Below are 12,037 nucleotides of genomic sequence, written 5' to 3' on the forward strand. Positions count from 1 at the left end.
AAAAAAAAAAAAAAAAAAAAAAAAAAAAAGATTCTTTATCATACCTGGCCAGTAGCTAAACATGATCAGCAAGGCGAAATTACTCTGAACAAAACCATGTGCAGTAACACACAGTCATGAGTCTGAGATAAAGCAGATGGCAGAAATGACTCACATTAGGAATTCATCTTATAACACAAGTTAGTTGCCTACTGAGGAAATGAAAAGGTTAACAGTTTCAACATGCATCAGCTTTTACAACCACTATATGGAATGAACTAGAGAATGAATATGCTGAAATTAGATAACCTATCCTGTGGTGGATTAAGATTTAAAGTGCTTTAAATCCTTCTTCAATGGTGCCTAGAAAGAAAAGAGGCACACTGGATAGAGAAGGTATGGTGGATGATACAAGGTAAGAATCCACATGTCTGGGCCAGGCATGGTGGCTCACGCCTGTAATCCCAGCACTTTGGGAGGCTGAGGTGGGTGGATCACTTGAGGTCAGGAGTTCAAGACCAGATTGCCCAACGTGGCGAAATCCCATCTCTACTAAAAACACAAAAATTAGCTGGGCGTGGTGGCACACACCTGTCGTCCCAGCTACTTGGGAGGCTGAGGCATGACAATCACTTGAACGTGGGAGGCGGAGGTTGCAGTGAGCCAAGATTGTGTCACTGCCCTCCAGCCTGGGCAACAGAGTGAGACCCTGTCCCCCAGAAAACCAAATTCACATGTCTGACATGGTAGAAAATGTTAACAGAGAGAAGTGTGTTAAGAAAGCAATAAAGTGGCTAGCCACGGGCAGGGAAGGAAATCCAGTGCTGCCCTACAAAGTTAGGAATGGCTGGAAGTCCTAGTAGGTGAAAGGTTAGGTTATTGTTAAGGTAGAACAGGAAAGGTGAAAGGTAAAATGGCTATGAATAAGAGGAGGGAAACTAGCCAAGGTCTGAAGCTCTGCAGGACCCATAACCTTCTGTCTGCACCTGAAAGTGAGTAAGTAAATTGAGGTAAGATCATTACGTAAACATGATGAAAAAGGATGAGTATGACAAAGAAAGCTAAGCCTCAGCCCAAATCTTCCCGTAATTCTTCTTGACCTACCTACTAAAATTTAGACAAGCTGCTCTACTCAGTCTCCAGAATGTGTCATAAACTTTCCAGTCATTTAACTTTGCTCATGCCATTCTCCACACTGCAGACAACCTTACTCTTCTGCATATCTAATTTTACAAATTTAACAAATTCCTATATCACTTACAAATGCATAAATACGCAAACATACTCCCAAACTCTTAAGATCTTAGCAGATTTCAATCAAAGGAAAGCAAACTAACATATCTGAACATACTATATTCTTAAGGAATGGTTCAAATACTTGAAAAAACAAAAAGGAAGAAAGAAACGTCAATCAAACATAAGCAGAACCTGGAAAACATCCAAGAAAACCACATGTAGTCTGAAATCTCTGGAGGGCCATTCCAATGAAGAATCCATGATCCAGGGAACCTTTATCTCTTTAATCCACCCAAACACCTACAAACTACATTCATTACCAATTTCTAGTTGCTATCTTCCAAGACATATCTCTATTTGAGTTTTTTGTATTTTTATAATAAAGCACCAATGACTTTTTTTTTTTTTGAGACGCAGTCTCACTCTGTTGCCCAGGCTAGAGTACAACGGCGTGATCTTGGCTCACTGCAACCTCCACCTCCTGGGTTCAAGTGATTCTCCTCCTGTCTCAGCCTTTCAAGTAGCTGAGACTATAGGCAGGTATCACCATGCCCAGCTAATTTTTGTATCTTTAGTAAAGACGGGGTTTCGCCATGCTGGTCTTGAACTCCTGACCTCAGGTGATCTGCCTGCCTTGGCCTCCCAAAGTGCTGGGATTACAGGCATGAGCCACTGATCCCAGACACCAATGACCATTTTTAATAGCTTCCTAAATCTAAGACACAGCATGCGGCTCACAATGAGAACTATAAAATTAAGACCTAATTGTGCAATGGGCTCAAAGACAAAGGTATCAACTCAATGACAGGGTGAGATTATTCACATAGTTTTTAAAACTAATCAACTTCCTTTCAACATCTTTACTCTCACCACCATAGTCTGCCCCTTTCATTAGCAAGATGGAAAAGCATCCATACAAAATATAAATTTGTAGCCAAAAAGTGCTATAGTGCACTTCAAAATAAATATTCCATAGAATCCTAATATGCCTACTACAAGAATGCTATTGTGGACAAATGTAATACAACTTTCAGCCATTCCAACTCTTTGATGCACACGAATCATCACAAATTTACTGTTTAATATGATTTTTCTTTTAGACTATGTCACAGCATTCCTGTATTTACTCAGATAAGCCACAATAACTGCACTATCATAATGTCTTGGTGGAACTGTGAGTTATCATTTAGGCTTTAATGTACCAATCAATACTTTACTATTCTGCCATGCAAATGCTTCTTGTTTCCCTTCTCCTTCATTTCCTTTTGACACACTCAGGCAATCTACCAGTTCCATTCGTTGGCAGTTTTTTTTTTTTTTTTTTTTATACTTTAAGTTCTGGGATACAGGTGCAGACCTTGCAGGACTGTTGCATAGGTACACACGTGCCATGGTGGTTTGCTGCCTCCAACCCCCCCGTCAACTACATCAGGCGTTTCTCCCAATGTTATCCCTCCCCAACCTCCCTACCACCACTATCCCTCCCCTAGCCCCCCACCCCTCAACAGCCCCCAGGGGAATATCACTATTCCCCTCCCTGTGTCCATGTGTTTTCTTTGTTCAACATCCACCTATGAGTGAGAACATGCAGTGTTTGGTTTTCTGTTCTTGTGTCAGTTTGCTGAGAATCATGGTTTCTAGATTCATCTGCATCCCTACAAAGGACATTAACTCATCCGTTTTTATGGCTGCATAGTATTCCATGGCGTATATGTGCCACATTTTCTTTATCTAGTCTATCATTGATGGGCATTTGGGTTGGTTCCAGGTCTTTGCTATTGTAAACAGTACCGTCATTGCCAGTTTTTAAAAGTTAATACATATTCCCCCAAGCATCAGTCAATAAATCAAGCATAATACTTGTTATTGAAGATAATTTCTATCTCTATGTATCATACATTGCAAAACACAAAAACACCAGGGCAAATAAATGGCGAGTCATCCTGATTCATCATTCTTACCTTATATCTGAACTATCACTAAGTCATATCAAATTCTATGTCTCTCAGAGCAAAACATTCCATTTGTCATGTTCACTATCGTTTTTCTCAGTCCATAGGACAGAGCCTGGAATAAAGCAAGAGCTTCATATTTTTCATGAATAAATAAATCAGATCTGTAAAGTATAACGGGTTAGGAGGAAGGTATCTGATCAAGTCATTTTGTATTAAAAGTTCAGTTTTCAAAACTTAAAAGTCTTATCAATAAAAAACAAAGTCTGAAAATACACTTGGTATTACAATACTGGTAAAAGAGGTTTTAGAGTAATAACCAAACTTTTCTTTTGCACTATGAGGTTGCTGAAAAGCAAGCAATGATTATACATGGCAAAATTAGAGATCCAATCAGGAGGCAGAAATCACACAGTAATTTGAACTTGGAAAGCTTAACATAAAGAAAATATTACAGAGGACTGGAATAATGAGAGATTAGCTAATAAGAAATAAGACAACTATAAGGATTATAGGAATGACAAATATAAGAAGCAGGCACTACCCCTAGGTTTGAGATAAAGGTCCTTCCACTCCCTCCAGACTCAGATGCAGACCTTGTTGGAGGGCACAGACAGTGGCTCACTGAATGGCAGAGAAGTGTGGTGAGGTGCCAGTGAGACCCGCCAAAATTTATCTCAGTAAACTGTTTACTGAGAGGTGTTTCACTGGAGACCTTCCATTATGAAACCAACTAAGATGGGTATTAGGGGAGGTTGCTGGCTGCTGCTGACCACTACACAGTACAAGAGCCAGGCCTTGGAGAAGGTGTTCGTGCTACAAGCAGAGGCCTTCAAGAGAGCACACTATAAGTACAAACACCCTATCCTCCTGCAATGCACCTCCTGCGCAGCCTACTGACAAAGCTTAACATTTTGCCAGGTGACCAAAAAACAAAACAACATTTAAAGGACCCAGCTCCACTTCCACAGAACACGCAAAAAAAGGGTTTACAAATGGTCTCTGACTTGTGATGGTGCAAAACAATACACATTCAGTAGAAACCATACTTCAAATACCCATACAAAGATTGTTTTTCACTTTCAGTATAGTAGTCAATAAAGTACACAATATATTCAACACTTTATTATAAAATAGGCTTTGGGATAGATTTTGCCCAACTGTAGGCTGCTGTAAGTGTTCTGAGCATGTATATAAAGCAAGCTAGGCTAAAGCCATGATTTTCAGTAAGTCAGGCATATTAAACTCATTTTTTTACTTACTGTATTTTCAATTCACAACGGGCTTACTGGGATGTAATCCTATGATAAATTGACGGGCATCTGTATTAGAAGCTAAGAGGCACAGTCTGCCCCTTGGCTACTCAGCTTCCATATGTACTCTTCTCTACACATTTGAACTCCCTTACGATAACAATAATAATTTTTTAAAAGCCAGAAGCAGAGGTGGCTTCCTCAGCATCAGGTTCCTGAAGCACAGGCAGCTTCTCCTGCACCCATTCATACTTATAATTCCTTTTCTAACAACCAGTCAAGAGAGTTGGGCTATTAATGAGGAAATTCCACAACTTCTTTCACAGTTCACATCAGAATCAGTTCTTTTTGAGTCCTTCTTATACAAAAGAAGTTGTGTGCAAGCACGCATGCGTGCCTGCGTGTGTGTGTGTGTGTGTGTGTGTGTGTGTGTGTGTGTGTAGAACTCTGGCACTAGATAATCTTGGTTAAAATCCAGGTCTATCACTTTCACCTGTAGTGCTTTAAGCAAGTTATCTGTTTCTTTCCCCTATAAAATAAGGGGAATAGTATCTACCTTGTAGGGTTGTTGTGAAGAATAATAAATCAACTAAGTGAAGATTAAATCAAAAACCTTGTGAAACTTGTGTTCTAAGTGAGTTAACTTCCTGTCTCCCCACACTACATGAAAGCTCCATAAAGGCAGAGGAATTTGTGTTTTACTCCCTTATTTCCACCACCTAGAACAGTTCCTGGACTAAATAGGGGTTAAAATATTGTTTAATGAAAACAAGTAAACCACTGATCACAAGCTCTTCTATAAAAAAACAAAAGTTAATGGCAACTTTTCAAAGTTCCTTTTTTGTGTGTGCCAAGAGTTTCGCTCTGTCACCAGGCTGGAGTGTAGTGGCACAATCCTGGCTCACTACAACTTCTGACTCCCTGGGTCAAGGGATTCTCATGCCTCAGCCTCTCGAATAGCTGGGATTACAGGCATGCGCTACCATGCCCAACTAATTTTTGTATTTTTAGTAGAGACATTTCACCATGTTGGCCAGGATGGTCTTGATCTCCTGACCTGGGGTGGTCCACCCACCTCAGTTTCCCAAAGTGCTGGGATTACAGGCGTGAGCCACGGCGCCCTACCAACTTTTTGAAGTTCTAAAGACAACTTAGAGTTTAGCAACTGAGAAAATTAACGGAAGGAGGAAAGAAATAATGTCAATCTTTTCTTTAAGAAGACCAATAATCAGTAACACATTACTTCAGTGTTTTAACTTGTCTGGTTCTGGCATATACCAGTTGCATGGCCTGGGAAAAAAATTTCATTCCACTTGAGCCTCAGTTTTCCCTTTTCAGGGGAAATAAACAACTACTTCAAAAGATTGTTGAAACATAAAATAAAAATGATTTAAATGACAGCATCTAGGATAAAGTTTGTACTCTACTGAATCTCAGTTATCATCTAAATGTGACCTCTGGTTTTTCTAGTTTGACCAGTATACAAATAGCTTTCACTGTGCACTCAATCTGAGCTTTAACTGAAAAAGCTGTTCTAAAGGGGTTTCAGAAACAGGAGATACTACATCATTTAAGTTTCATCAGATGGCAAATTCTGTAATCTCCCAAAACATTCTTTCCAAGAGTCTCCATGAAAAGAATATACGATTGTATTCTGAATCCACTGAAGGTAAAACAAGAGCATCCAAGACATATCCAACTTATATATGTCCAAAACAGAAAAAAAAAAAAAAAAAAAACAAACCCAACAAGTGCCTGACATTAGATTAAATGGTAAATATTCTGAAAAGTGTCCTTATTGATAAGACAGCCACATTGTTTAGCAGAAAAATAGTAACTTATTCACATTTTCACAATAGTCATGGTTAACTTTCTAGAACTTAACTTATTAATTCCTCCACTAATTTCCACCAAACAGACATAAATGTCCTTTCCAAAATTACCACAAAATACAGGTTATAAAAACACTACTATTGGCCAATTTGTAGTGATACCAGAGCACACATTCTTATTATTTACTATTCTAAGGAGCTGTTGGTAAAATTCTCATTCATTCTTAACTTACAGAAACAAGTAATTTTATCATAGACTCAAAATAGAAAGTGGTGATATCTATTTTTCTGGCAGTACTAGAGCTCAATTAACAAGCAGTCCTTCTAAACCTCACAGCAGATGAAACACTAGCTTTGCTAAAAATAATACAAAATGATGGATGTTAAAACTAGAACAGATCTTATCTACCGTAAGTACCACCAGTCTTACAGCGATGGAAGTTTTAATATTCGAAATGTAGAAAGCCAGTTTTCAAGATTTGTAGGCTCCACAGACACCTGGTGTTCTAGGTGAGAAAACCTAGATCCAGAGAATTTAAGTGACTAGGTCCCACTCTCTCACTCCAAACACGAACAGTGAGTCCACTCAGAGGCAGTGCTGATTAAAGCTGATTTTCTCTACTTTATGAAAAATCCTCTTATCAGAAAAATTATCTGATACTGCCCTTTCGGTATCACGTGATCTACACTTGTGTGTGTGTGTGTGTGTGTGTGTGTGTGTGTGTGTGTGTGTGTAAAAGATACACCGGTGATCACAAATTCCAGTTCTGCTTGCTTTCCCTTACCTTCTTACAAAAGCAGCTAGATCATTAAGAAGGAGCTGGTAGTAGTAGGTGTACATAATAGATGCCACCATTCACGTAAGTCTTTATTGGAAAACTGGGATGTGACACCACCACCAGCTTACACAAGAGAAAAACACAAACTAAGTTACTGACAGCAGAATCATGAACCACCCAACTTGAGTTAAAAAGAAACAAAAGTACACCACTATATCTAAATAAGTATCGAGTCTTTGGGTTAAAATCGTATTCTCTTTCCCCAGTTTTACAGTCATTTTGTAACAAAGTTTAATAAACCTGATATGCATTTCATGGCCATGTCTGAGGTTGGCTGACTTTAAGCATCCCTATATAACACACTTTACAACTTCGTAACTTGCTAATTATCCATGGTTAACAAATGTTTCATATGGTATGTTTTCGAAACTTTCAGTGAAGCACTTTAACATTTTTAACCCAGCAAAACAAATAAAAACCGTCTAATAACCCACACGAGTAGAAAAATGACCTTAAGTTTAACCTTAAACACAGGTTTAGTAAGTAAGGCAAATGGAGAGAAGTCCATCACTACTTAGGAGGCAGAAGAACCTCCCCTCCCCGCAACACACACAAAGAGGGGTGGCAGTGGAGGGCAGGCTCATAAACCGAAGGTATACTACTGGGCAAGTACAGCGATCCCGTTTTCCGCATTCTGCAACCCTCGATCGCTCAGTGGTGCGCTTAGGGCCGCAATCTACAGCCTTCATTCCAGAAGACCCCAGTATTTCCATGTGGTATCCAAACCCAACTGCTGGGCAAAGAAAGAGCTGAAAGATCAGGCCGTGCCACTCAGGGACGTCGGAAGTATGGCAAGAAGCCTTTTCCATTCTCAATAGAAATCGGAGCAATGGGTGTATTATGGAAGACTTCTTAGGAAGGTCCCCTAAGACAAAGGGCTGCGAGTCAAGAACGATCCCCAAGCTCGGGGATCGAACGGTCCCGGGCCCGCATCCGCGCAGCCTGCACCCCGAGCCTAGCCGGCGCCTGACTGCGGTGCCCACATTCCGGAAGTATTCGGAGACCCCCACCCAGCCAGCCCGGGCTGACCCTGTCCCCAACCCGTACGCCCGCGGACCGAGCTCCTCACCCTGGTGATTGAACAGTCTCCATATTCTGGTGAAGAGAATTCCCATTCTCGGGCAGCGGACCCCCTTCCAGACACCTGGGCCGCCTGGCCTCCCCTGGCTCAGGCTGAGGGGGAGGAGAGAGACGCGCTGGAGCCTCCGCCTCTGCTGCTGCTCCCGCGCTGGCCGCGGGCCTGCTTCCAGGGAACCGGAGGGAGGCCGAAGCCCAGGCCGCCCTGCCGCGCGCGAGGCCCCGCCGCTGCCGCCGCGGCACTCGCCTGGCTCGCGGACATCGCCGCCGCGTTCTCTGCGACGAGCCTCGCGGGCCACCGTCCTCCCCCAGCTCCTCTCGGGCGGCAGCGGTGGCGACGACCACGCGGGCGGGGGAGGCGAGGGGGCGGGCCTGGCGGGACGTGAGTGCGCAGGCGCGCGGCCAGAGGAGGCGGAGCCTGGGAAAGGGCGCCCGCCCAGTCCTCTCTTACTTGCAAAACCAAGACAACTGAAGGAGCGGGACCTTACCCTGACACTGAGGTTGTGCAGGCTGCAAGTTGGGGCAGATGGCTTCCAACTGGACGCTGTTGTGTCCCCGCCGAGTGTTTATATTTCCCTCGAATCTCCTCCATTGTGCCATAATGCAAACACATAATTGCGTACCCAATGTCCATCCCCAACCCTTCACATCCACTGCACCAAAAGTTCCACGTCTTGACCCTCTAAGACATGGTGTCCCCAGTGGGTCTTTGGGGAAAAAGCCTGCCGCCCTCTGACACTCAGCGAAGTCAGTGGCCTTACCTAAACTCATTTTTGCACTTCAGGGCTCTTTTCTATCCAATCTCTCTTCACTCTCAGGTCAGCGTTGCCCAAAGCAACGATTTTAGTCAAGTCATTCCCCTGTTTAAAAACTTTTAGTGGCCACTAAAGCTCCATCCCTTTCTGTTCTCCTTAACCTTAGTAAAAGGGAAAAGAAAGAAAAATTGGGAGAGCTGTAGGAGCCATTTGAACTGCTTTGTACTCCCATCCCCAACAGCTGAATGAAAGTAAGCAAAATCAACAATAAGCTGCACCTTCCCACCTCACTTCTCCTAACTACACACTATCTTATCTCAATATGTAGAAAAGTAATTTTTTTACTTCTTTGGGGGCTTTATGGTTAAAAAGCCAAAGTTTAGAGAAGCCATACATGAGGGAAGGAAAATCATAATAATCCATATTAATTTATGATTATCATGTCTGGATTTGCTTAATACCCTGTAGGCTGTTTAGAAAAACAATATAGTTTGTATAACCAATTTGCATTAGCTCTTTAATATTTCCATTCTTGCACGCCGTAGGTAATGCGTTGGTAGCTCTAAGACTTTTGCAGACTCCCCCACAGATGTTAACTTATGAAGTGGATGTCACATACACATTAAGTTGTGACGTTGGAGCTTCATATTTTACAATCTACCTTAAGGAAATGGTCTCCCAGGTTATTTTCTGAGTGAAGAAAGAAAAAGAGACAGAGAGACACAGTTAAAGATCGATTTATCTGTGATTAGAGAGAAGTGCAAAATGTCATTGGAGAGACTTCTGATTCCAGGCACAAGAGAGTAGGGTGGTTTGAATACATCCTTCTACTATTAGCAAATAGAAAAACTGAACAAAGTACAGGCAATGACATTTCAGATATTGAAAAACACATCATAGGACTGTGATTCTCTACAACAGAGAAACAAGTGGAGTCTTACCATTTCTTGGACTTCATGCATAAAAGCAATTCCCAGTCACATCAGAAGGAAGTCGGAATCCAAATAAGAATCTGGGAACCTCCTAGAACTGAAGACGCAAATCAGCACTCCCAGAGATCAAGGTGGCTAGAATTTGTGAAGCAGAGTAACTGGAAGGAGGGAGCTGCACATAGAAAAGTTCTAGAAACCTGCGAAGGGGCCATTGAGTCTTTGGCTACATATCGGTTTGTGCTCATGTAGTATGAACTCTCAGGAGGCTGGCCAATCACAATTCCTGAGGAAAAATAAGTACCAGGGAACTGTAATGCAAATGATTCCCAGAGATGAACATGGGTCAGGAGTCATTTGAGTTCCCTTCAGCCAGAGTGAAGAGAACTGAATATGTGGGACAGGGATGTCCAATCTTTTAGCTTCCTGGGCCACACTGGAAGAATTGTCTTGGGCCACACATAACATAGGCTAACACTATTGATAGCTGATGAGCTAAAAAACATATATAAATTCTCAAAAATACAATGTTTTAAGAAAGTTTACAAATATATGTTGTGCCACATTCAAAACCATCCTGAGGCCAGGGGCGGTGGCTCACACCTGGGATTCCGGCACTTTGGGAGGCCAAGGCAGGCAGATCGCTTGAGGCCAAGAGTTCAGGACCAGCCTGGCCAACACGATGAAACCCTGTCTCTATTAAAATTACAAAAATTAGCCAGGCATGGTGGCACATGCCTGTAATTCCAGCTATTCGGGAAGCTGAGGCAGGAAAATCGCTTGAACCCAGGTGGTGGAGGTTGCACTGAGCCAAGATTGCACCACTGCACTCCAGCCTGGATGACAGAGTAAGACTCTTATCCCAAAAAAAAAAAAAAAAAAAAAAAGCTGTCCTGGGCTGCATGCAGCCCAGGGGCTGCGGGTTGGATAAACTCAACATAGGGCATTCAGTGGACACCCCAGAAGCCTTAGAAAAGAAGCTAAATGGCCTAAGAATAAGCCCTATACAAAACCAGTCCTAAAGGAGCTTAAAACAAAACCTTGAAAGGGTGAAACTAATTCACAATTGCCTGCCGAAACAAGTACAACATTCTTTAAAGAAATACAAGATCGAGTCATCAACAACGTAAAATTTACATTGTCCTAAATCCAATAAAAAATCACTGGATGTGCCAGGAAACAGGAAAATGTGATCCATAACCAAAAGAAAATCACAGAAATACCCAGGCATGGGGACACTAAGTGATTGCTCTAAGCTCATGGCTAGTTATTGCTGGATCCAGGCTTTGAACTCAGACAAGGGTTAGATCCCCACTCAAACCACTGTGCTAATCTGCATGTTGTATGAAAATACAAATAAAATGGTTCTCTCCCTAGTCCATTTTATTATTGGAAGTGCGCTGATGACAAGAAAAATAGCTTCAGGCATATGGCTGGTGGATGCATTTCAGATTGTTGGCTGAAATACTTTGATAGTTGAGATAGACTTATATAATACCTCTCCAATAACTGACCTACTCTTCATTCAGTCAACATTTATTGTATTCCAGACACTGTTTCGTATGCATCAGATGATTATCTAGATTAAATGTAACAGATGAGTACGTATTTTTAAAGAAAAATTCTTTTGAGAGAGAAGTTTCAATGGGCTTTTGTTTCCTCAGTTGTATTTCTATCTAATAATCCATGCCCTGCCTGCTTTCCTGGGTGATCAGATGAATTAAATGTGATAATGTTTGTGAAATAACTTGACTCTAATAAATCACTGTATAATCCTAATACAGTGATAATAATCAACACAGTACATATTTCTTTTCTCTCCTATACAGTGCAATAAAAGAAAAGTCAAATTCTAATCAAGTCTTAACATAGACAATTGACTCCCAATACATACAATGGAATTCTTACAGGTACAAGATAGCTTCAGAAACATCTGATAATTATGACAATCATTTTGGAGTGGGTGACTTGTGAACAATGTAATATTTCATCTAGTATCTTTTCCTATATTCAGTCCTATTTTGCACATGTATTCTGTTTTATTTCACACGTGTATTTAACCTATAAACTCTTTCCTAATCCAGTACTTGTTTTGTGATTACTTCCTAGCACCTGGCAGACTATTCAGAAAATAGTGATTTGGTTGAATCTTTCTTTTTAGGATAAATATTTAGACTTCCTTTTT

At 41.4% G+C, this 12,037-nt stretch overlaps 1 protein-coding gene across 1 annotated transcript in view; it reads right to left on the bottom strand.

Moving 5' to 3' along the window:
* The window catches only part of ARL5A (ADP ribosylation factor like GTPase 5A), a 30,515-nt gene extending 21,964 nt beyond the window's left edge, over positions 1-8,551 (bottom strand). Inside the window, exon 1 of the mRNA XM_032286417.1 lies at positions 8,161-8,551. Within this exon, the coding sequence (XP_032142308.1) occupies positions 8,161-8,206 (46 nt within the window). The 5' untranslated portion in view covers positions 8,207-8,551. The remainder of the gene's footprint in view (positions 1-8,160) is intronic.
* Between the last annotated feature and the right edge of the window lie 3,486 nt (positions 8,552-12,037).

Source organism: Sapajus apella, unplaced genomic scaffold (assembly GCF_009761245.1).
Source record: "Sapajus apella isolate SASKATOON/1434 unplaced genomic scaffold, GSC_monkey_1.0 scaffold18, whole genome shotgun sequence".
NCBI lineage: Eukaryota > Metazoa > Chordata > Mammalia > Primates > Cebidae > Sapajus > Sapajus apella.